General features: G+C 37.2%; 1 protein-coding gene across 8 annotated transcripts in view; it reads left to right on the top strand.

Annotated features, from left to right (window-relative positions):
* Positions 1–385: 385 nt before the first annotated feature.
* Positions 386–26,995, top strand: part of LOC129717439 (phospholipase A1 3-like) — a 63,946-nt gene continuing 37,336 nt past the window's right edge. Inside the window, exons 1-4 of one of the 8 annotated variants that reach the window (XM_055667330.1) lie at positions 386–470; positions 7,479–7,790; positions 23,977–24,151; positions 25,795–25,918. In XM_055667330.1, the coding sequence (XP_055523305.1) occupies positions 7,741–7,790; positions 23,977–24,151; positions 25,795–25,918 (349 nt within the window). In that variant the 5' untranslated portion in view covers positions 386–470; positions 7,479–7,740. Of the gene's footprint in view, positions 743–7,434; positions 7,791–23,976; positions 24,152–25,794; positions 25,919–26,995 lie in introns of all 8 variants that reach the window. The other 7 variants (XM_055667331.1, XM_055667329.1, XM_055667326.1 and 4 more) reach the window with 7 other exon arrangements.

The following is a 26,995-nucleotide window of genomic DNA, read 5'->3' as shown; positions in this document are numbered from 1 at the left end:
GCACGATCGACGCACAGTGGAATGATCATCATCGAAAAATGTCCATCATTCGCTTTTTATAGTTTTCTATTAACTACCCTGTAGGCGGTGAGGTCGTTAACAGGCCCACAATTATTCTCAAAACTTTTATTTGATCGAGCGAGAGTTCCGCTCGAAAAGATGTCAGACGGCCGCGCCTTCTCCTCCGGTCGAATATTTGCATTAAAAAGAAACAGTAAAGATCGTGGCTCAGGACCGACATTATCAAAATGACTGTTAGACATTTAGTTGTTGATCCCGTTCATTATTACAACGCGGCACCCGGTTGGGACCACCTTTCACGGGTGCTGCTGTTGCTGCTGCTGCTGGTCGAGCCGGTGCGGTTCTTGAGACTTAGCCAGTTGTGTGCTGGCGAGCGTCGCGAGAAGATCAAGTTCAAGTTCAAGAGTTTTGTGAGACTGGAATGCTACTGCCGGTGCCGCTGTTGAACGGTTTCAAATTTGAATTGTTTTTTGGTTGTTTGGGAGGGTGGCGTTTGGCATTTTTACCAGTGTGTGATTAGTGACTCGACAAAAAGTGACTGACAGAGGAACAACCGTCGGGTGTTTGGACGGAGGCGTTACAGTGTGATTTGTTTCGAGTAATTAAACTAATTAGCAGGACGGATGATTCTGGCACAATAACGGTTCGCTGGACTGTGATAATTTATTTTGCGGAGGCTGTAAAATTTGGTGGAATACTCTAAATCGTGTAAAACTGAACTGCAAGTATTTTTAAGTCAACATGTAATATGCTAATTGATAAAAATGGAAAAATTTAAGGGCAACGCTGTAGAATATTCAAAACATAAAAATGAACATAATAATTTAATGTTTCTTTCAAAAATTTGAGAAATTTTGTCCAATTTGCATAAACCTGTAATTATATCCTCGACGAAACTCCATGATGTGAGTTAAACAAAATTACAATAAATAATAAAATATCTAATCAGAATTTGTTGTAAAATTTATAATTCAATCTCGGGGAAGCCTTAATATGTTCGTTTTTGAAAACAAGTATGATATTCTCAAAGTAAAGACAAAATTTGCTATTCGACTCCTGTTTAGCACTTTTCAGTATCGGTTCATTAAAATGCTTAGAACGGTCCTAAAATCATTGGTTGCGACAGTAAAACCACTGTTGTTATTCAATTCAATCCAAAATCATATCGCTTGAAGTTATTTTTTTCGATCGAATTATTTTTGGTGGGTGTTGAACAATTCAAATAAAATCAACGAAAACTTTCAACATGGCAGAGCTCTGTAAAAGCTTTCCTCTTAAATCTTTGAGTGTAACATTTGTATCAAATAGGTAGCAGTTCATTTCCTCAAAAAAAATTCTTTTCACATTTAGAGATGACCTCAGTTTATGACTAATTGCTCTTTTTAGCAGTTTTCACGGGCAGTTTAACATTAAAATCACTCTAAGTGCAGTCTATTTAAGTTGGTTGTAAATTTGTATAATGGTGTTCTTCGTGAATTCTAAGCCTAGTGCAGGATCATTTTCATTGTCTTTTTTTTGTTAGTTTTCGATTATTTTCGTCACCTTTTCTGACCTTTAAAATGGCTTCCGTTGATTCTAAATTTGACTGGTTTAGCATTTTATTCGCTGCAGCCTGTCGTTGATTCTGAGCGTATTGTGGGATTTTATTAATTAGAAATTTCTCTGAGCGCTTCTGAGCCTAATTCTGTATGCTCTTTGCGCCTTTACAGGATGGTAAAAACGTTGTTTTATGTTAGCTATAATTTTTGCAACATTCGCTATTTTGGCCTGTTCTTCACTTCGGAAGCCATTTTCTTCAGCCTGCTCAGACCTTCAGAAGTATTTGTGTACGATTGAATTCTAACTGTTAGAGGTTTGATGCGGTTTACAGTTTTTCGTTGATTTCAGTCGACTAATTTTCGGTGAAAAGGTTGAATTTTTTAATTTTGTTCTTAACGCTTCTACCAGGCATTCCAATAGTACAGCCTATTTTTATTGCCTTACTTTTTCTGTTGCTGTATGTTAGCGATAGCTATCCGCGCTAGTAGTCGAGTTATCACATTGAGAACATGTTGGCAACAGAGCATCACAAAAGGAAACGAAAAATGTACTTCGTTTGTCGATTCGGCATTATTAAGAGGATGTCTTCGGAATAGCGAAAGCAGAAGAGAGAATAAGCTCATTATACATACGTTCGTGTCAACACTACACAAACAGCGCGTGTCTGTAACATCTCAAATCCCCCGGAAAATTTTTTACCCCTTATTTTTATTTGCCTAAGACGAATGTCGGTTGACGGCTGCTCAAAAAAGATGTAGAAAGAATAAGCGTAAGGAGTAAAATACAGATTGCTCGGGACCTTACTGGCAGCCTTCGTGCAAAGAAAAGCAAACTCGGCAATAGAGCGGCTGTGTACTGAAGGATGTGTGTATCGCGTACCGAATGTTGTCTATATGGGAATGAAAATTGTTGCCTTCTAAATCCTACAGATGTTTAGAAATTGAAAAAAATCAAGGACTTTTTCAATTTATAAAACAAGAAGAGTTAGAAGAAAAAAGTTTTTGGCAAAGCTTTTTGGATAAAGAAACTGAAACGTTTCCAAAATCATAATTTCTCTAGAGTGCAAGACTGAAAAGACAGGTTTTGCAGCACAAGTCTTTGAATTCTGGACTAAAATTTATTGTTATTCTTTGGAGCTTCTTGTATAGGTAATAAATATTTTCTGAAGATAGTATGTCAATTAAACCAATACACCAAAGGCTTTTATAACGCGGATTTATGAGTTTGCGTGGTAGTTTTCACGCGAAATTTTTCAGGAATGTCATTTTTTACGAGACATGTTTTTATGGTTTGTCATTTTAGAATTGTTTATTTAGAGGGTCCCAAGAGTTTAGTTAAATTTTTTTTTGATATTCATCTCGTTTCGCATAAGTAAATAACATTGCTTTTGATTCTTTCTCGAAAGTATTTGGCGGAAATGGTTAAAAACCTCTAGCAAATAAAGTTGTTTTCCGAATTTACGTGCTAAAAAAAGAGCTTAGTGTTTTTGAAGAAAAAAGGAAATAAAAAACAGGATTTTGAGCTCATTTTTAGCAATAACTCGGTTCTTTTTTGTGACATCTACAAAGTTGTGTGTTTCAATTTACATTGTTGCCTTCCAAATGCTACAGCTATTTCTAAATAAAAAAAATCGATTCTTTATAACTAGTCTGATACGAAATTGTGTACCTCCAAAACAAGAAGAGCTGGAAGAAGAAAATCTCTAGCAAAGTTTTTTTTAATGCAACATTATCAACAACTTTTCCGAAGACACCATTTACCCTAAGATTTAAAAATGTTCATTTCTGGACAAATAAAAAAAATATATCTTGGCTTCATTTCGAAGTCCACATTTTATCAAAATATATGCTTTTTTTTTGTATTTGAGTAAATTTAATTTGAAAACATAATAAAAATTATTGGCATCAATCTCTGTACTTCTCACGTGCTATTGGAGTACTTACTTACTTACTTTACTTTCACGGCTACAGACCGCTTATCGATCCAATGCCGAATCCTCCAATCTCCCCTAATACTTATTTCGCGGGCATCCTCGTCGACAGCACACATCCAGCGAGTGCGGGGCCTACCTCGAAGTCGACGGCTTCTATCGGGATTTCTGCTAAACATAGTCTTCGGTGGTCGTTCTTCCGGTATTCTAGTTACATGCCCAGCCCACTGCAACCTGCCGTGCTCTGCCTGCTTGACTATATCCGCCGATCGGTACACCTGATACACTTCATGGTTTATGCGTCTGCGCCAAACACCGTTTCCTAGCATGCCGCCAAGAATTGAACGCAAAATCTTACGCTCAAAAACACCAAGAGCTCGCCGATCGGCCTCTTTCAACGTCCATGCTTCATGGCCGTAGAGGGCCACGGGAAGAATTGGAGTGCTATCGCCTTTTAATACGAAAATACGATATCACTGACTGAACAGAACAAGAAAACCTTTCGAAAAATTGGGCAACTTTCAATTACTTGTTTAGTTGCCTTGAGAAAGGCAGTCTGCTGTTAAATATATGTTAAATATATGATATGCTGGTCGAAATCTTTGTGCCACCCCGTGGGGAAATAAAGGCATTCTGACATCGCATTCTAAAAAGAACCGTGCTGCTGCTGAGACATGTGTACGAACGGCGAAATTATTTGTTTAAGCCGAAAGCAAATTCTAAAAGCCAGCTGATACTGGCGCTTATAATACTGTGAATAATACTTCAAGAAATTGGTGTTCTAAAACCGTTTAGTGGCAACAAGATAAATAGCATTTGAAAATAATAATATAGCATATGTTAGGCGTCGTACACAAATGACGTTAGAGTCTGCGTTACTTATTATTGCATAGAAGCGGAGGAGTGGTGGTGGTGGTTGAGACAGTTATATTATTGCAATGTTTGCTCGAAATTGACAATTTGGAGGGGTCAAGTAGTTCAGTGTTACGTAATTTTAGCTGGAGGTAGTCATATTGAACGTTATTTATTGTTATAAAAGAGGGGGGAGGGAGTCTGAAATCTTAATTTTTAGTTTGACGTAGTTTGTGTTAGACGCCTTGTGTGTGCACGGTCTTGGGCAGTATTTTAGTTGTCGATCAAGATATTGATGTTTGAAATTCAGCCGGTGGTAGAGACAGAGTAAGCATTTGAAAATGATTATCATATAACATCTGTTACCGCTAATGTGTACGACGCGGTCTAACCATCGAGATACACACATTGCAACGTTCTGTCTGTTCAACACGGCCGCCAAAGCAAAATGAGTGATTGATTTCTATACTTCCCCTATTTATAATGAACGAGCAAGCAGCAGAAAACAAGCGAAGAGGAAGCGAGATTGTGATTGGTTGAAGCTGCAAAACCAAACAGAAGTTAATGATTTTTAATCCATTTTCATAATTTACCATCGCAAGAATATGCTAGTTATTATATCAAAGGGCCAATCAAAGGACGTAGTTTTCATTTCAACCAGGCTTAACAATTTTCAATAGTACAATAATTCGCATAATGAAACGAAGTTTTTCTGAATTTTGGCGAATGCGTATATAATTTTCCAATCAGTTGATGCAAGAATGAACAAAATCGATTGAAAACAAACCGCTTTATAAGCATTTGAAAAGAGTCAAATTTCGCCCTTTTCCGTTAATAGATTTTCAATTTACACTCCTAAGTGGTAGGCTAAAGAAAAGCGCAGTTCCACGCCAAGAAAAGGCAAATAAATGGAAAGGGGGTATTTTTCATTAGAAACATCAATATTTTTGAACAGGATTGATATATTCACGATTGCTGAATGTTTGTCTTAAAAAACTCTAAAATTCGTCCGAAGACAGTTTTGATGTTAAAAGTTGAAAAGGTTGTTTATAAGACACGACCGCTCAATTAACGTAAATGTACACCAGCCTGTCTAATGTCAATGTTTATTTTTGCTGTAGCTTTATGCATTCAGATCAAAACTACTGGTCGCAGTTGGGTCCATATGAAAAAAAGGATCTCCTTGCGACTCACGAAACTGGGAAAATGACATAACGTGGAAAAAGAAGGGCAGAACATAGGTCTAGAATGAATATACGAACAGAAAGCTACTGATTTTTTCCAAGTGATTTTTGTGTAATTTCTCTACTTGTTTATAGCTGAAAAAACATGCTGATTATTTTACCAAAACTTTGGGGAAATTATTACCAATCGATTAAGACAGTAGTGATCAAGATTTGTTTAGTGAAAGTAACAAATCATGCATCCATAACGGCACGTACAACTCTACACTATACCATTCTGTTCTCTGCCATAAAAGCGAGCTGGTGTTTAGTTGAATGTTACGAAACTAAATCAAAAATGATTGGTTTGCAATTAAATTTTTCCATAATTCATTAGTGAAAAGATGCGTCAAGTATTACACTAGAAGTTTGGGGCAACCCTTACCCTTTAATCAAGATATGGCATTTGAAATCCATTCAGTTGTATGTATAATATGTATTTTAGGAGGGCACATAATTCTTATACTTTTTTGAGCATGCCACCTCATCAAAGTACGAAATGACCCTATTTCAAAAATATAGTCTGTGTGTAAAAAGTACAAAAAAAGTTGAGGCGATAAAAAAATCAACTAAAAATATATAAAAAAATTTCATCCTCAGTTAAAAAGAAAATAATCCAAAATCAAGTCAAAAACAAAAACATTTCAGGGCTAGAGAAAAAATACAAAATATTCTCAATAATAATAATAATAATAATACAGTAATCTAAGCATCGGCGCTCAACTACGAAATTTAAAAAAAAACAATTAATTTTAGAATACAACTAAAACCATTTTAAATATAAAGAAATGGTGATTAAAATAATTATAATCGTTTATAATCCAAAGTCAGCACAGAATAATAATTTCAAAAAATGTATTTGAAAGAAAATACATCGTTAATTTCACTCGGAATGCACGCTTTTGAAGGCCAGAAATGGCAAAAAAGTGACTTCGAATTAAACTCAAAATTTATGGAGAGCAAAAAAAAATAGGGGCTGAAAATTATCACAAACTGATCTAAGAATCGATGACAAATCCTTCACAAACCGCAAATGGCAAAAACTAGAAAATAATTTTGCAAGAATAGAAATTAACTCTGACATTTTATCAATTAACTTTCCACTATTTTCAAATCAGCGTAAAAATAATACAAACAATAACTAAAAGCATTTGAAAAATTGGTGAAATTTGAAAACCTGTCAATTGGTGTGAAAAATTTGTTACATTGTTCCAAAAAGTCGACTTCGAATATTTTCGAATGTGTTAAAATTTTGTAAATTTTAGTTCAATAATTTTTTTAGAGCCCCATAAAAACACTCTTTATTGCAGTGTTAACTCTGACTGGTTTGGCTTCTAGTGTTTTCTACCTAAACTGCTCCGTTGTTTTCAGCCCTCTGATCATTCAATCATTTTTTTGTCTATTGCCTCTGTGAAGCGGGAGGTTGAAAAATCAGATTATATTCTTAATTTAAACCAAATTATTAAATCAAAAACGCGGAAGCTAAGTGTTGCAAAACAATTTTTTTAACTCAAAAAAGTTTGTGAGAAACGTGAAATCTACAAAGGGGAAAGCACAAAAACAAAAACCAAAAACATATGTTCACATTCGTAACTCGGCACTTACTATAAAACCCGGAATTGACCTTCAATACGGTTACATGTACGATGACGAACTGTACAACATAAATAACCTATAACATTAGAATGTGTCGTGCCCGGTTTGGTCAAGCCAAACCCGCCTCGAGACGAGCCACCACGCTTTGATAAACTCCGAGTTCGCTGAACCGCACAAAACGTGTTTCTTGCCATGTAGCTTACTTGACCGACCAAGCACTTTTATTACCTTCGGCCGAAGGAGCCCTCTAATGACGATTATTTTTCGGTCCAGTTCGGCATGATATGAGAGACGCATTAATTACTGTTGATTCTCAGTTAGGTGCGAGTACTGAGGCAGAAAAAAACCGAAAAAAAGAGAACTACCTTCAATTTACTGTTGTATATGAACTGCTTACTGGTCAGCAGGCCAATGTTTACAATTGTTCTGGTAGAACGTGTCAAGAAAGTTGCTATTGCTGTGCTGAAGTAGTCTGTGCTAGTAGTTCTGTCGAGCGCTCTTGTCTTAGATAAACACACCAGATAGGAGAAGCAGCAGTAGCAGCAGCAACAGCAGAACTTGAAGCTCCGAAAAACAAACATGACACGAACGGTTGGCCACCACACTAGTGCGACACATCTCCAACACCGGTAAGTGTTCAAAATCTCGTTATTCAAATATTTTACCATCATGACGCCACCGCCGTCGGTCGCCGCTGCCTTCGTCGACGTTGGAAGCCGCCATGAGTGTCTTCTGTTGAAGGATTTTACGCTAATGCACTCGATCGTTGGTGAAAATCTTTTTGATATCTGTGAAACTTTGTGAGTTTGGTGATTTTGGTAGATTTAGTCGTCTGTGAGAAGGGTCAAAGTTTTTTCTACCTTTCCCAGAAAATTTTCAACTCATAAGCTATGAGAAGTACAAAATTTTGTTTAAAGAATTAAATTTTACACTGAACAAAATATATTCCTGAAACACATATTTCTTTTCAAAATCTGAATTCTTATGCCATCCCATGATTTAATATTTAATTACATTTTGATTTATTTCCGACCAGTTTATCACCCAATGTTGGAGAATATATAATAATTTGGGCAGCTTCTATATTCATTTATACACCATTTCGATTTATTTTCAATATGTTTTCGAATTACGTTTTACTACGTTTTTATCCATTTCTCAAACATTTTGAATCACTTTTGTTGCAACTTTTTTTTATATTGATCGTCCATCGATCAATTTTTATATTATTTCAAATTTGTTTTTGATGCTGGTTCATGGAAAGTTTTAATATCATTTTTTCGTGTTTTTTCAAGCTTTTGCTTTTAAAAGTATGTTACTTCAAAATGATGCGATTTGCGAAATTTTGGTCAAATCGTGGAACGGGAAATTGTTTTATTTTTTTAAACATTAATTTGGTAGAATTGTTAAACAGATAGAAACTTGAATTCGTAAATTATAATGCACTCTTCTATTAAAACTTTTTTTTTTATACTCTGAAGTTTTGCATAAGTTGTCCATACAATATCTTGAAAAAGGCTAATGAATGGGATGTGGGGAATTAAATTTTTATTTATTTAAAAAAAGTTATTTATAAATGAGAGCAGCTCCACAAAAAATGTCCCAGTTTTAATATTTTTTTTAAATTGTTATTTTTGATTTGGCTAAAACCCTGCATAGAAGTATTTCTCAAAAAATCATAATTTTAACCATGATCGGACCGATTGCATTGTTTAGGTAATCTTTTGTATTGTTTATAAAAAAATAGATTTTTTAAAAATGAGCTTTTTCTGATAATTAATTTTGAAATTTTCGTTTAACTTTTTTTCAAAGAATTAATTTTTTTCAGAGTGTATATTTTGCCGGAAAGACACAATTATTATCTACAATTTTATCGAAAACGTCATACCGATCAGACCAAACCGTTTTCTTTCTAGCTAAAAATTTGTCTCATCGTTCTGGTAGAGCTCGAATATCGTTAGGATAAATGTATCGTTACGATGAAGGTTAGGTATGTAAGTTTTACTGACTTTGAGATTATGAGACCGAGCGTTGTCATGAAGAAGAATGACTTTTTCGTGTCTCTGCTCGTACTGTAGTCGTTGCAATGATGCCGACGGCTATTTGATAACACGTGCCCTGAAAGTTCTCCGTTTAGGTTATTAATTTATAAATGAATTATGTGGCCAAACCTGTTTAAAAGTGTAAAGATGTGGTCTGTGATGCTTCGTTTATGTGAGAAAAGTGAAGGTTTAGTGAAAAACGTAGTGTTCCTTGCGTGGGAGTGATTATTTATTTATCCACGTATTAAAATTGCCAATTGCAAGGCAAGCTAAGTTGCGTGAGTGTGAGTGCATACTTTGTGCGTCGCACTAACTAGCGGTTCATTATGGACATGCGCAAATGGACCGCATGATGGTGTGTACGAAAAGAAAGGCAATACTTGGAGAGCGGAGAGAGCAGCGTTGCGCTGTCGTGTCTGCTGTGATGCTAGGTGCTAGTTGGCGCTTGTTTTGCTGGCATAGTAATCATCGAAAGGATACATATGTTTTTGTGTCGATCATTTCGAGAATGCATAGGCCTTGTGTGTAGTGGTTTTCATCGCACTTCGGCAGAAGTGTAAAAGTGTGATCTGTTGGTAGCTTTCCGGTTGCTAGTAGTGCTTTTTTTTCGCAAGTCAAATTGTGCGATGCGTTGAGTCTCGAAATGTTTTACTCTCTTTTCACCCACAAGACCACAAGTAGAAGCAACTGAGAATAGTCAGGTAGGTTAACTTATCAGCGCGATCGGTTCGACATACACGATCCGCGTTTGGAAATATTTTTTTTTCTAAATGGTTCACGAATATGGTTTAAACCTGTATCAGACTAACCGTTGCAGCGGTCAATCGCTGCCGTTCCGTTCTTTTTCGACCAATCAGAGCACAGCGGTCGACCGTCGCTTGTTGTTGTTGCAGGAAATAGAATTATTTCTATTTTTGCCGCCAACCGTTCCCAACGGTCAAATATAGCATTTCTTATGTAAAATTGGTCAACAAATTGATTGGGAACGGTTGACGGCAAGAATAGAAATAATTCTATTTTTTGCAACCGCTGTGTTCTGATTGGTCGAAGAAGGACGGAACGGTGGCGGTTGACCGCTGCAACGGTTGGTCTGATACAGGCTTTATATGCCACCGGATACCGCGTAGTTACCAGTTTGCGCAGCGACGTAGCGTACTGTTTTTATTGTTCCTGAATAATTGTATAGTTGTATTGATTGTCCAAATAGGAAAAAGAGTTAAATTAGGGTGCTTTCTTGGAGATTTATATTATGGGTATTCATGTCGAGCTCGTAAACAAATACCCAGCCGTAAAAATACTCACCTCCATTGACGAGTAACGGAAGATACACAGTTTACGGCTGGGTGTTCGTATACGAGCTCGATGTGAAGACCCCTATTGTTATGTGGTTATGTGGAATATTGTTGTCTATTAGAGTTCATGAGAGATGGAATAGATGAATTGTGTTTATGAAAGGTAATAGGCACACATAAATTTCTAATCAAATCGTTGAATATGCGTCTTGCTTTAACGTCGATAGTTTTAGTATATAGAATCCTTACAATTTACTTTTGGCGCATGATATTTGGAATTGTCTCATAGAATCGCGGATTTCATTTTATGATTTTTCTAGCTTTTGGATAAATATTTCCGTAAATAAACTTTTCTTTTTCAAACAATTATATTGAAACATACTTTGATTGCGATTGGTTTGGCATTTTTCAAATGGAGTTGGAACTCTGCTCGGTTTTATATACATTTATGCGCATTGTTCTGAGGAAAAAGTGTATCTGAATTTTCTAAATTTTTATGGCTTTGAATGCATGGAATTTTATTAGTTTTTTCATTCAATAGGTAACTCTTGAGTCGATAACTATGTGAGAGATACACAGACGAATTGGCTTTGTATCTAATTAGTAAGCCTGTGTGTTGGAGGGTCGGCGGGGGGCTCCCCGATGGGGCGGCTACCACACCAAAAATTATACAGCTCGTCTGTTTTGATGTTGACGGTTGCCTTGACGGTGGGTGCCTTGTCGGTTCTCTGACTTACAGGTTCACTATGATCTAATAAACGAGTGAGGGTATTGTGTGAGGTCGACGAGAGATTTATTTTGAGCAGTAGTTGCAAACTACAGCTGCTTGCTAGATGTGTGGAGTTGTCCGCAGATCGCAGGTTACACGGGCTCGTGTACAGATTATTTATATACAGATTATTCAAATGCAGATATTTGCGGGTTTTCTTTTGGATCTTAAGCATGATATTTTCAACATTTAGCAAACTTGAAATAAGGCATAGTTTTGTGGGTATTTCGTCAAGTTTTATGATTTTTACAGCTTTTGAAAAATACTGTTACATATATTCAACTTTTGAGTGATTATTTGGTGTCTCGTAAGTCTGCGTGTTACGAGTCTATGCCGGTTGTATTCTGATATTGACAATTTTGGCATTTAAAAAAAAACTCATGCAATTTTTCGTTTTTGAAATTTACGGGCTTTGGATGCATGAAAAATTGCCAGTTTTTGAATTCATTAGGATACTTAGTTCATTTCTACCTACGTTAGCGAGCTTCTTCAACGCGTTCAAGATTACCTTTACAATGGCCGGCTTATAACACATGTCGCGCGCGGTATAATTGTTGATTTAATTAAGTATAAAAAAATTTCCCGAGTAGTTTCCCGAGCGCATAATCCATCATTTCATGGTTGACGACAATGCTTTTTAATATATTTCCCAGTGGTATAATTGCCATCTACTCGCGTTCGACGTACGGTTGTTCAATAGGGTTTGACTTAGGTTCAATCAATAAAATCAATCAATAAAATAACACTTGCTGGAACTAAAACGCGTAGTATAGTGCGATACGTTCAATTAACGAAAATTACGCAAGGCCGCAGAAAGTAATTACCTTCCGATTTGCTTGTATATTCATATTGCGATTATGGTTGTGGATGCAATTTAAAATATATTGTCTGGTCTAATAACCGTTAAATTTTCAGTCTTTCGAGTGTATTATGCGAGAACTTTCGTGGATATCGGTTAGGAATATTAACGCTATCGTGATCGTCGACGTCGTCGGTGGCTGTCATAAAAGACGTGATACGGTAAGAGAGACTCGGTGGCAGCGCACCGTTTACCAAAACGAACTATGCTGCAACAAACCCTACCCTTTTATCCGACCTCCCAGTGATTTCTCGTGGAAGTGCAGAGGTGTTCTCGGCTTCCATCAAAGCGAGTATCATGTCATCATATTCCTATACACATTCCTTATTTGATCTGCATTCGGATGCGGCCGGCGCTGGTATTGTCCAATAAAAAGATTGAGGTCACCAGTTTTTACACATTGAGGATGTATGTTAATCTCAAACATCATCAATTGGTTTCCTGTGTAAATACAGCTGACCTGGCAATAACAGAGTAGCAACCGCGGGCGATCAATCATGCTCATGTTCATGCTCATGCTCTCTGCTCGTACTGTAGTCGTTTTTTTCCGCAATGTTCGACTAAATCGCATCTATTAGAGCTGATACCGTTCCCTAGTGATCGTTTTGTTCAGCTCATAATAAATAACACCGACCTGGTCCCAAATACACGCCATTACCCTTAGCAGTGTGTACTTTGATTTCCTTTTTTTGAGTCGCTGTAATGAATCCATTTTCCATCACCAGTCACGATGCGATGAAGAAATGCTTTCTCTTTTGCCGCTGGAACAGTTTTTCACAGGCAAAAACGACGCGCAAAACCTCTTTGCTTCGAACCATAAGGAACCCAAGTTACTTGTTTTTGAATTATTTCCAAAATTTGCAATCGCTTGATAATGGTTTGGTGGCTTACTCCTAATATTAAAGCAAGCTGTTCCTGCGTTTTGCATGGATCCTCATCATGTGACGCTTTCAATTCAGCGTCTTCGAAGGGTTTTGGCTCTTCTTCACGCGGACAGTCGTCAACATCGAAATTACCAACTTTAAAACAACAGAACAGACCAATCACGGCACTAATTTCACATAGTGTAGAATTTCCGTAAACTTATTTTGACTCTCGATGCGCTTTAGTCGCCGTTTTTCTTGTATAAGAAAAGCAACGCTACCCGCAAATGGAGACTATTTGACACAAAAGCATTCATTTTCACAGAACTGATAGTAAACGACGGCACAGTAAAACCTGTTCAAGCGATTTGTTAACCTTTTCATTCCATTTTGGATATGTCAAAATCGACTCACACTTACTGCTGCTGTTTGCTCAAAACTGTTTCCGTGTTTGTCTGTTTTTCAAAACTTTTATATAATCTATAAAACATTTAAAGAACTATTGATGCAGTGATTTTTTTTCGTATTTTTCCTGGATGAAAAATACACTATTCACTTTAAGTTTATATATTGCAGCACCCCGAAAAGTTTAGCAATGCCTAATATGGGCATATTTATATAATTTTAACTCGGATACCGACAACCTAGAGAGTTGTGATCTTGAGAAAAGTTGTCCAGGAACTTTTAGAGGCTTTTATTTGGCGCACAGTTTGTTCAACCTCTACGCGGCGGTAGTGTGCATGTAGTTCTGAGTATTTTGAACTTTATTCACCTCTTGAATCCGACCAATCAGGAGGTCGTCTATACCAAAGTTGTGCAGGGGGTCAAGAGATTTTATTTTGTACACAGTTTTTTTTTAAATTTGACCATAACGTGGTTCTTGTGTGCATGTAGTTTTGAGGAACTTTGAACATTACTTATTTTGTGAATCCAGAGAGTTAAAAAATTAAGAATATAAGCAAAGTTGTTCAGAACGGAAAGGGTTTCTAGTTGGTAATACAGTTTGGTGTGGGAGTTAGCCGGTACGTGACGCTAGTGTGCATGTAGTTCTAAGTATTTTTAATTCGAAAGATTCTATTTTTAAAGCTGCGGTCTTCGGGAAACTTGTTCAGAAGGTCATATGAAAAACTTTGCTGAAGTCCATTGCTTTCTAGGAAGATGGACTCGTAGTATAGGCAACCAAGGATAAAATATAAAGAATTGCGTGCACACTAACACCACATAATTGTAAAACTCCGTACTTAGCTTTCCACCATCCAAGAGCCTTTGACCTTCTGAACAACTTTGCTGAAGACCGCAGTTTTCTAGAGAGTAAGAATCACGGGATAAGTTAGGGTCAAATATGACGAATTGCGTTCATACTATCGCCATGTAACGACAGAATTTTGCACTGAACTCTCCATTAACCAAAAGCCCTTGGCCTTTCGAACAAATTTGCTGGAGATCGTAACTTTCCAGGTCGTCGAAAACACAAAATATCTACCCATTCCCGGTGATGCTAAGCTTTTGAGGAGTGCTGCAATATTCAAATTAGATGATACAATACTCAGTGGCGATCACGCCACTAGGTAAATTGATTCGCGACTTTATAATATTTTTCATATATTTCAGAAACATGATAAAACCGAAATGCAAATGAACAATTCAAAGTGATAAAAACAAAACGTGAAAAAATGAACCGTGCTAAAATCGACACGTCACTGTATTTTGATAAAAAATAAAGTAGAAAATATTTGTATTTTTTAAAAATAAATTTTCTTAATAACATATTTGCTTCTAATTAGGATTTTTTTATGCTTTGTCTATGTAACATCCTAAAGAGGTTGACCCTCTGGAACGCGGAGATTCAAAAATTTTTTTTTAACTGTGTGGACTCAACACCGCGACCAGACATTTGATCTTTTGTGATATTGCCCAGGTTTTTTTCGTACACCGCATCTCACCGGCAGTATAACTATTGAAATAAGTGATACGCTTATCATTCATATCCGTGTCTGTGTATGAGTTTTACCCTTCCGTTTCATGCTTATTGCTCTACTATACCTAGCCTCTTTCCATTCTCGCCTAATTCAATATCGCCTAATTACAATTCCCTGAGGAGAACTTTCATACGTTACTCGGACCAGTTTTATTATGATAGGGGTTTATTTTTATTGGGAGAGAGTCAACAGGGGTACTTTAGAATTCAGCTTCAAGGAAGGGTATGTGGTGGGGAGCCTGAGAATTAACACATGGTAAAATTCTCTGACAACCAAATGACCTGATTCTACTGAGATTCGAACCCACGACCATTCGCTAGTCAAAGCTGACTCTTTAGCCTTCTGCAACGGAGCTCCCCATTCAAATTCTTAAATAAAGATATTACATTTGAATAAAAAAACTAAGACACTAAAAAAACTGATTACAAAATATGAAAAGCGTTCTTGATGTCTTGAAAGGCGGTGTGAAAGTAATATAAAAATTGACACGTATTTCTAATAATAAATTATCTGGAGAAGTAGCGTTTAACCAATCACGAGCTCGCTTTCTGTTCGCGATGTTTATTTCAGAACCATGTTGTAAGTGACTCCGCCTCTGTTTTTCAACTTATGACAATTCTTCAGTTCCGCAAGACGCAACGAAATTTTATTCCGTGTGTAATACGAAAAATGAACTTCATTTCGTGGTGGCAAACAATGACAACTGACCGAAGCATAGTGCTCAAAAAACATAAAAACTAGACTTCGTGGAGAAAGTGAAATACGAAGTGCCCTGCCAGTCGTTGCCATCTATGTTCAAAAAGTAATTTTCAAGTCCCGACCAAGCGCACGCAGCGATGTAGCCATTTTCCCCTCGGGCTTCCTCGTCAGCATACTTTGGAGCGTCTTTCCGTTCAAGGTCGTCGGCCGTTCGGAACCGGGCTTTCTTTCGATGCTTTGATTGTTGTCCAATAGTGCCAAGATATTGTAGATGTCGAAACGGGCGTATCCGGTGTCCACAAAGTGTCGCAAGATATCCGTTTTAGACGCGGCGGGGTAGGGGAGACTGGGTAGACTTGATCCCGTTTTCTCAATTTCATTATATTTGTAAGAAAACACATTCAAAATATGTTTCTGTTGCGGATTTGGATGAACTATACTAGTGTCTGATTACCATAAAAAAAAACTTCTAGTTATATTGCTTTAAAAAGCAGTATTAGGATTTTTTGTAAAACATGCATGAATGAAGAAAATCTCAGACTAGGCGAGACTTGATCCCTCATTTGGGTACACTTGATCGCCCTTTCGAAAAACATGTTGTTTTTCGCCTTATGTAAATATAAAATTTAAGGAATCGTTCGTTTAGTACGTAAACACTCAAGGGTCATTTTATTTCATAGATAATTTATTGCTACTGAATTGCTGTTGGTTAAAAATGTTTCTAAAATATGTTGTCAAATGGTTAAAAAAGTTATTTTGAAAAATTATTCGGAGTTGTCAAAAAAATTAAAGTTTGCGACGTGCCGTTTTCTTATTCTGCTGTTTCTCCTTAGGTTTCTTCATCTGCTTTGCCTTGAATTCTTGTTCGATTTTTACTCGAACCGGAGTGTCCGTCAGGATCTGAGTCTCCCCACGCTTCCTGCCTTTCCTGGTATTTTTGCTGGGTGATGCTTTGGGAAATGGTCTAATTTCTTCTGGTGTTTTGATTCCACTCGAAATAGGTTTGAGGTAATCTGAGGGTTCTTGTTCGATGATCGGAATCGATATTTAAGCAAGAGCAAAACCTACTGGAACTTGTTGAAGCCGGTATTTTTTTTTTTCGGAAGCTTGGGTGTTTCGATTTTTGGTACACGTCGCGATCTGGACTGCTTAGCCCCAGCGGAATCAGCAGATGATTCTGCGGAGGCATTCCCTGCTTGTTTATCGAGTGGAACGTTTATGACTGATGAATGTTCGACACTTGCATTATAAACTGCTGCTTCGACACTCGATAAAGGGTCACTGAATGCTAGTTCCGGTTCCGATCTGTCAGTGACGTATGAAGAGAGAAAGTCTTTCTCGGTGAATATATTCTCATTAAAGGGTTCAATTTGAAACCACTAACGATATTTTCCACAGTAAAAGCTTTTTTGAATGCCTTACCAAAACACTCCGACACTTGATAAATAGTCAGCGTTTTTCCTGGATTCTGGGCCATCCAATCGTCAACCGCACGATTGTAATATGTTTTGAGCGGACCATAGACAGTTCTGTCTAATGGCTGCATGTGTGGGATGGGATAGTCAACAAATGGATTCCGTTATTCTTGGCGTACGATAGAGCATGTACACTTACGTGACTGTCATAATTATCCATGACCAATAGGCACGGTTTATCATTCGAGCACTTGACGTGCTTCACAAAATGTTCGAGAAATTTCACAAAATTTTCAGCAGTCATCCAACCGCTCGGATGGGTGCTGCCTGCGGTTCCAGAAAAACAGTTGTTGAGCATCCTATCTTGCCAGTTTTTGCGTGGGAAGATCATAAACGGTGGGATAAAGCACTTATTAGCACTTATAGCATTTATTGCACAACAGGCGGTTACCAACTCACCACGTTCGCCTGATGTAGCCTTGCTGACTTGTTTGCATCCTTTTTCAGCTACTACATTTTGGGGGTTCTGAACTGTAGTTATTCCTGTTTCATCCAAATTCCAGATTTCCATTGGTTCAAAATTATACCGTGCCTTAATTGATCTCAAATTGTTGAAAAACTTGCCAACGTTGTGCCTGTTGAAGCTAGTAGCACGGCTCAGACTCGTTGCCTGCGCGTTCCGTACCGACAAACATTTTCGGCGACGCATAAATCCGCAGTACCACTCAAACGATGCACCGTTAACCCATTTCCTTCCTTCCTTTAACACATAATCCTGGAGCATTTTCTCCTCTTCATCTGTGAATGCTCTGGATGATGATCCATAATCGGGCTCGTACTGGATCAACTTGTCGGAAGTTTTCTGTTTCCGGGCTTGAGGGTCATCACCGGTAAACCGAACTGCCTGGCGATTGTTTTGATTTGTTGACCATCGAGCACAGCGGCTACAGCTTTTTTAAGCAAGTTTGGTGGCACAGGCACCCGTTTGGTGGAACTTTCTGTTGGTTTGTAGGTACGCATCCTGAAACGAAAATATGTTTTTCATGATGGAAAGATCTACAATTTATTATATTTCAACAGTTTTACCAGATTTTTCAACGGAATTTCTGGATTTCCAACTAAAAACATTTTCCGGTCGACGAAAGGCAGCGATTTTCTGTTGTTTTGATAGAGATACGTGTACAACTGTCAAACTTGTTATACAGGGTTGCCAGTCGTACTGCGTTTACTGATAGTTTTTGTTTTACTGTACGCAGAAGTGATGATTTTCGACAATACTTTTCCGGTAACATTCGCTTTGATTGAGGTAATGTTTAGTTTACTATATTTGTTGGTATTTGTTGACTTCGGCACAAAGGGATCATGTTTCCACGAATTTGAGGGATCAAGTCTACCCAAAAGAACTAGTTTAGCAAACTTATTGTTTGAATAGTTTTCAATGAGAAATCAGTTTAAACATTACCAATTCTTTTATCTATATCTATCAATCTTATGTTTATGAATTTCATATTTGAGGGGTGATCATAGATGGTTCATTTGGAATCTTTAATTTGAAAAAAAAAAATCTCTGGAGGTGCTTGGGCTCGATTTTTTATTTAATCTAGTATATTTTAGATCCTGAGTTTTCTATACCATTTTTTTTTAACAGGAATACTGTTTCATGTAAAATAACACATTTCTCTAGTATATTTGAACAACGTATGTTATTTCACCAGTGAGATACCATGAAGGGATCAAGTCTCCCCCGGGATCAAGTCTCCCCAGTCTCCCCTACCGTTCATTGAGTGCGCACACTTCTGAATAAAGTAGTTTCACTGTTTTCGCCATAACGTTTAGAGTTCGAGTTAATTTTTTTCTGCTGACCCATGAGTTACTATGAATAATAGGGTGGGGAAAATGATCGATTTTCCAGAACCAAGTTTTTTTGGTTCCTCTTGGGGTCCCAAACATCCCAAAACTTACCTGAAGTCGATTGGTTTTGTCTTCGCTTGGCGCATTGCATTTTAAATTTGTATGAAAATTTATTTGGGAAAACCTACTTTTTTGCATTTACCTTTCTAGAGAGCCCAATAATGCTCTAATAATGCACTACATTATGTAAAAGTATAGTATTTTAGATGCCTAACAACTTTGCAGAAGACACTGAAGAGCTAGAACGTACCTTAGAAGAGCCATAACTGTTCAAAGTTGAGTATGTCGATTTAAATGCGGAAAATCTATGGTTTGAGCCAATCTGAGCTCTTTAGAATGGATAATGCAAAAAAGTTGGTTTTTCCATACAAATCTCCATATAAATTTAAAATGCAATGCGCCAAGCGGAGACAAAACCAATCGACTTCCGATAAATTCAGGATTGTTTGTAATAATAGAACATAAACCCAAATAGAACAAAAAAACTTGGTTCTGGCTTTCTGCTATCAAGTTTCGTTTTTTCCATTAAACGATTCCCCACCCTAATTTCGTAGGTAAACACATGAAAAAATCGACAATTTTTGTGCATTTTATTTACTACAAACTCAACAGTTTTGTCTCCTCGACAAAAGTCTCTATCCAAAATTAAAACTTGATCGGACTTCTGGTAAGGCTTCACATGCAGTACTGAAAGTCTCAAAATATGCTATAGACACATTCTACCGTGACGTTACAACGTTTTGACTATTCTGTTGGCATCATTTAAATTCTAACTTGTATTTTTGTCATGAAACCCTTTGATATTATTACAGATCCGGAAAGTAGACAAAATTTCCTATAAGAATGATGTATAAGATATTTGTTTACTTTGTTTTTATAACCTTGGGGAGTAAAAATGTAGCGTGACGTTACAACGCGCGAGAAATTGAGGTGTCGGGACTTTCCTTACAAAAGTCAAAAACTCTGTTCTGTTTGGAATTTTATAACAATTTCTTGTTCCACGATTTGATAAAAAATAATAATCGAACATTTTGCCATGTTTAGAGTGCCTATAACTGGTAACATCTATATTTAAGAAGCTTTTATATTTCGTGACGTTACAACGCTCATTTTTCAGCAAGGGGTATTCTCACTCCGTTGTAACGTCACGAAAATATGAATCAGTCGATATCCATTATTCATCACATATTTCTTAGGCATTTTCATATGCAATAGTTTAATGTATGATTTTATATATTTCTACTTCTACTTTATGCACTTGGTTTGTGGGGTTATCCATAAACTACGTAGCAAATTTACTTTGTCGTTTAATGTTTGGTCATGCAGAATCAAACTTAAACTTGGAGATTTTCAGTGAAGGAATGTGAGTTATGATCAAATCAATTCTTTTCATGAGTGACATATGTATCATAAATGATCTCAAAAGTGTCTTATATGACATTATGTGTAAAACATATTAAATTTATTTTTATTGTAGTTTTTTCACAATGTCTGAGTACGTTAGCAGTTTATTCAGCATTTATATTAAAAACAAGTTTACAAATGTGTCCTTAATTCCAATGAATACAAGAAACCTTTCGAAAATTATAATAACAACACAAAAATGCCGCTTTTTAGCTTTTTTCGCTCCCGTAATATTTTCTTGATTTTTTAAAACTAACACTACTTATTCAAGAAAATTCGAGTGCATTTTTTTCCGCTGAAGATTTTTTCATCTAGACTTGCCCCAAAAATAAATAGCTGGCTTATTCCACGATATGGTGTTGGCCGTTCAAAAATGTTCTTCTCATCGTTAAATGTGGTGATGTCACGTCTCGTAATTGCAATAACCAACACATTCGGAAGATTGGCTTGAGCGATGCGGACGAAGTATTCATTTCATTGATACGGTTACATTGCGTCAATAGTTTTTCTCTTAGGGAACATTCGCATGTTACGTAACGCGGAAGTTGACAATTTTCAATCCCCCCTCACGCAATGCATTGTAATGTAATATAATAGAATAATATTAGAATTTTTTAGAATGTAACGTTACTCATGGATGACCCACAGTTTAATAACTAAAAACATTAATCCATTTCACAAAATTTATTCTCTGTTATATGACATATGTAACGTGAACTAATTTAGACGCATCAAATATGTTTTTAAACATAGATGAATATTTTATAAGGGAGAAAAAAAAATCGTGACGATACAATGCAAATTAAACCCGGTTGTAACTCAAGTTGTAGTCAACCTAGCTGCGATATTTTAGTATCAAATTAAAGGTATTTTTGAGTATAAAGAGAAAACGAAATATTTCTTTGATTAAATGTAAGGAGTTTCCATGAAGTAAAAAACTGTACTTTTTTCGTGACGTTACAACGCTAAATTACCCCTGTTTTCATATTGGCCTAAGATCAACATATTTGAAATTTCACTTCAAAACCCTTTAGGCATCGAATAAAGCACTTATTTCACAGTCATTTAGCATAAAAAATGTATTATAAATACATACTCCTGATCATTTGTAGCCATTTAAAAAATATGTAACCAAAAACGCTTGTTTTTTGTTAATTTTACTTGAGCCTTGCAATTAGTTTCCTACAGTTTCTTAAACACTATAAATTTGACATTTACGTTTTTGGAAGGTTCAAGCACTATAGAATCTAGGAAAAATATTTACATCGCTGAAATATGCATTTCAAAAATTGGTTTGTTGGTGTAGCTTCGCAGAGAATGTGTCTATAGCTTTGTAAGGAAAAGTCCTGGAGATGTGTGGTCTATAACAAAAACGTGTGTTTTGTATGCTCAAATGCTTCTTTAGAACACAGTTTTCTTGTAAAATGTAACTAATAAAAGTTAAATACAAAAAACTAACTTTTAAATTACTTTTACATAAAATACTCTGTAACTCTGTACCCAATGAAGATAGGAATTTTGTTTGTTCAGCAAAGTTTCATATTTTTGCAAGTTCTAAAACTTTGCTAAATAAATTATGCCTCTAGCTCTCAACACAAAAAAGGTATACTAATAGTGTCCTTTTAATATATGAAAACCTACTGTAATATGTGCTCGCCGTACTCTAATATGGGTGGATTGGGACAAATGAATCAAGACTTTCTAGTACTTGAGCTTAACTTCAAGGAAAAGTATTGACATCATGATTCCACTTGCCCCTTTTAAACCTATACGTTCTTGAAGTTTTCGAACAAATAAGCTAAAATATGATATAACTTTGAAGGAAAAGGTCCTGGAGATGTATGGTCTTTGGAAAAAAATGTGTGTTTTGTATGCCCTAACAATTCCTCCGAATAACACTTTCGTGTAAAATGCAACTAACAAAAATTAAGTACAAAAAACTGATTTTCAGCTAAGTTCTATATAACATACTTTATAACTTTGTACCTCATGAAGACAGTATTTTAATTTGTTCTACAAATATTCATATTTTTGAAGTTTTTAGTATGGTAAACTTTTCATTCGATGATTTGCGGTTATGCGGGTCATTTATACAAACAATTGTTTCGAAGTCCCTATTAAGCTAGGATGAATGTGAAAGGCGCTATGGAATTAAGTTCCACTTTTTGCCTTATTGGACCACTGTGCGCTGGCTTTGAACTTTGAGGAAAAGTGTTGACATCATGATTCCACGAGCTCTTTTTCACCCTATGCGTTTTGAAAGCTATTGAAAAATAAAGTGGAATATGCTCTATCTTTGTAAACAAATGTCCCGGAGATAAGTGGTCTTTTGCAAAATTATGTGCTTTGTGTTCCTCCGAACAACGTTTTCTTGTCAAATGCAACTAACAAAAGTTAAGTACAAAAAATTTTAAGTAACAACCATATTGTATGCTTTATAACATTGTACCCAATGAAGGTACGAATTTATTTGATCAGCAAAGTTTTATAAAAATCTCCTACGACTTTGCGAAATAAACCATTCCTCTCATTCTTTCAACACAAATAAGTTAGTGTTTTTTTATTTTTAACTAGCTGACCTCGTACTGCCACAAATTATATTGTATGTAAATGATCCTTTTTTTGTATTCTAAAAACGTATGCGCACATCTTCTTTGTCGTTTTCTGGACCCAAAATCACTTCGGAGTCAAAATTTTCACAGTATTCCTTAGTCCTAAATTTTGATTCCAGTTCACAAACACTCAAATCACAACCATACTTATGTGAATAGCAATAGTGCAGCACTCTCTTGAGGACAAATATCGAAACAGATAGCAAGAGGTACCGCACTCTCAGCGCGCAAGAGTTTACATCGTTGCGTGTTGCATATTGCAGCTGTGCGGCTAGGGGACAACAAAATTCTGTTCTAAGTTCGTAATGCAGCGTGAAGTCGAATTATAACAGTCTTTCTTAACATGTTTAAATATTTTATATGAAGTATTATGAATTTAAAGAAAATGGAGCCAGTACAATGTTTGACCATCGCTTTTGGAAGCAGTCATTACCATTTCCGTTCACAAGAATAATAAAAACGGTTCTTATCAGGATCACCACATATATAACTAGTTTGGTCAAGTTTGAATTAAAAAAAGTGTTTTAATTTGGAAACATGTATTTTCAGTTTTAAAATAAAATTTTTTTGATGGAGAAAATGTTAAGAAAGAGCTGCCATTTTGTTTTACGAAAATTTCCTACACTCTAATTTTCAACAATTTTTTTGTACATTCCATGGTTTTTGTATGTGAAATTACTCAAATTACCGATGTCACCAAACTGTTACAAAAAAAAAACTCACAAAGTTTCATTGAGATCTGTGCGAGAGTCTTGCGTGAAATCCCTCCAGCACTGGTCAGGATTTTCGCATAAATCACTGCCTCCCGGTTGCCTCCGGTGGGAATGCACTGGATGCACGGAAAAACGGAACTAGTTTCGGTGCATCTAATCTGAAGGAAGTTTTTTTTATTTCAACTTTACCTCTTTCTTTTTTTCTCTTGTTTTCTTTTCTTGGACGGCCTCTCACCTACCGCACTACCACCTACCAGGAAGCGGCCATTTTTCACCGCCACCATAATCACACATGTTTCCCGCCAGGCACTGACCGCCACGATGGTAACGATCCTGCTGGCTTCCGCCGTTGGAATGCTGCTGGGTGCCGGCATGGGGTCAGCCTATACGCTGTCCAGTCCCGGGACGGCTGCGGCGAAACTTAACCTAATGGTAAGTACGATCGGAATTTAAACCAAAAGAAAAGAAATTGCAATTTTGTTGGTTTATTCGAATAAGAAAGGTAGAAGACAGGTTTGCTCGTTACCCCGTTGATGTAACATTCCGTGTGATGCAGCGAGCCGATTTGCATTGTTATGCACATCATCTCGGAAACCTGGTCCTTACAACGTCTTACCTTTTACATGCCCGAAGGTGGGGGGCGCCAGATGTTGGCTGAGTGTCCTCTTTTTCCGGTTTCGCCGCTGGCAAAAGGAACCGGGCTGATGTGATGACAGGAAAATTGAGTTTTGATGTCGTAGATGCATATTTCCACTCGAGTGTGTGAGTGTACGCCACGGAATCGAAGGTAAGATCTGAATGATACTGAAGCACAGCTGCAGCAGCTTGTTTGTTGGATTTGGAAAATGAAATTCCCGTCCTGAGATTTTATGTTGCCATGGAAAACATCGTAAGACAGTTTGGTGTGACCGGAAGGTAACTTATTTTTTCTCTGCGCGCAACTTCTCTGTGTTCAACGCTCCGAAAGATATTATGTAACAGCATCTGTCATTGCCGGAAACAACTTGTGCAATTTCAACTGAATCATGTTTGCGCTCAGGAAGATAGTTTGTAATCTTAAAGGCGTCGAAGTGGTTAATTGTCATCTGCGTTTATTGAATTAAAAAACGATTTTAAGATAAAACGTATTTATTAATAGTTACAGTTTCATGTCTACGAAATAATAACACGCCCGGTTGTCAATTAATCAATTTCGATCCTCCCCCGCTGGTAATGGAACACCTCAATCACCGCTGACAGCGGAAATCACTTTCCCATTTATCTGCACACCCAATCTGACCACAACCGGTGGTGGCCATCCGAAAGCTTGCGCGTGGAAAACTCGTTCCATCTTCGTTCGGTAAATCGCTCCAGCCACTAAAAAGACAACCAAATAATGACACACAATGTGTGGCTACCAGGCGAACCCCCTCCGGCTATGGTTCCTGTTCCGGATTCGTCAACTCACGTCTCGCTTCAGCTCCCGTTGACCATAAATCCGATTATAAAAGATCGTCGTCTTATTATGTGAAATATATTGCAATTTATTTTCATTCGCACGTGGAGCGCGTTGTCATCTTGGGCGCCTTGTGATCAACCGTAAGCCGTGTAAAAAGGGTGAAAACAGTCATTGTTGTCACTAGTAGATAAGGTATAATTACAACCGAACGTGAATCACGAACTCCACCCTTAGGGTGACAGCTTCTTCGGCTTCAACCGGTTAAAGCATCGACTCTAACGTTAAGCACCGGAAGCACCGGCGGAGTGATGAACGCGACCAACAACAGGTGGGCAGCAAGACCGCCCGGAGGAAAAACGAGAAAATATTGTGTCCATTGTCAGTCTAATATATCATTTAACGGGAAACCATGATGGGTGGCTGGGTTGGTGCAGAGCATCGTGCCAACTCATAAATCCTTGGGTTTTTCTTCTTGCGGCAAGCCTTTATTCCCCGGCTAGGGGCCGGCTACAGTCACCAGAAAGCGTGGCGACAAACTATGAGTTTCATGTGCTTTTGTTCAAAGAGTTTTTTTTTTATTTAAAATGCATAATAAAAGAATTATCCTTTTTTATTTGTTTCTTCTTCTCGCGGACAGAAATCGCTTAAACGGGATGCCGTCAATGTTAAGATGAAATTTGATTTTAAACCCTTCAAAACGAGGACCGGAAAACCTAATAACTTGAAAAAATTTCGCCAGGATGATCTGCTGGAGTATTTCCGTAAGTATTTTCATACTCTCCTTTTCCGAAACTGACTTATGTAAGCATTACAAATCATTTTCATGTATTTGCATGTTCAACTCACGTAATTCCGAGGCTCAGGTTTTCTCCTTCCTTTCGCTTATCCCTCATGTGTGCGTGCTCTAATTTATTTTTATTACTCTCGTAACCAATTTGATTTTAAAAAATCACAAATATCATGACTTTACTTATTTTTACGCGACCACCAGTGCTGATGTGTCGCGACACGCGACACTGAAATTTTACTCACAGCAAAGATCAAGGAAAGTGCAATTCTCAAGAAAGATTCCTAAAGATTGCGATTTCCGCTTGCGCCCCTCGCAGGAGTTGGTGCATGTAATCTGCTAATTCGTATAAATTATCCAATCTCTTCGCTAGACCCTCTCCTCCCACGAACAACGCACCACGAGCGCAGATCATTATTCATAATCAACCCGGAGCAGAACTGCAATTTTCGCGTAAAGTTTTCCACTTGACTTTACGTGCAGGGTGCGGCGAGAAAGTGAAAAGCGGTAACGGTAGTGTTGCTTGCTAACTCTACCTTCGGAGTTCCGCTGGTTGGGAATAGTTTGCAATTCGTTTCCATTATCTCGCCAGACACGTAGATTTTATAGATGTGCGCCAAGCGGGACGAGGAAATGCCGCCGCTGCTGCTGCTTATACTGTGTTACTGACTGCGCGTTGTTTGAAATAACTTTCCGCTTCATTGCCCGGCCGGCACGCGTGGGGTTTGAATTATTATATGTATGTGTGTGTGTGTGTAGGGTTCACGAGCGTCGCCATGTTATCGCTAGGGCAGCACACAGTTCGAATTGAGTTTGAAATTAACTGTGCTTGACTGCTGTTGTTCGACACTCTCCCTTCTTTCATGTTTATTTTAATATTCATGAGTGTCGGTGTTGTTATTGCTGTGAGACTTGTGGTGTCATGTAATGTAGAACTTTGAACGTATTTTTGTTGTTAATAGGATGCTGAATATCATGTAAACATTCACATTTATCAATCAATTATCGATGAATATTTGATGAAATTTATTAGTTGCGTTGAAGTAGGGAT

The sequence above is a fragment of the Wyeomyia smithii genome, chromosome 1 (assembly GCF_029784165.1).
Source record: "Wyeomyia smithii strain HCP4-BCI-WySm-NY-G18 chromosome 1, ASM2978416v1, whole genome shotgun sequence".
NCBI classification, from domain to species: domain Eukaryota; kingdom Metazoa; phylum Arthropoda; class Insecta; order Diptera; family Culicidae; genus Wyeomyia; species Wyeomyia smithii.
Note: the sequence above shows the minus strand (reverse complement) of the source record. Positions and strands in the feature narration are given on the sequence as shown.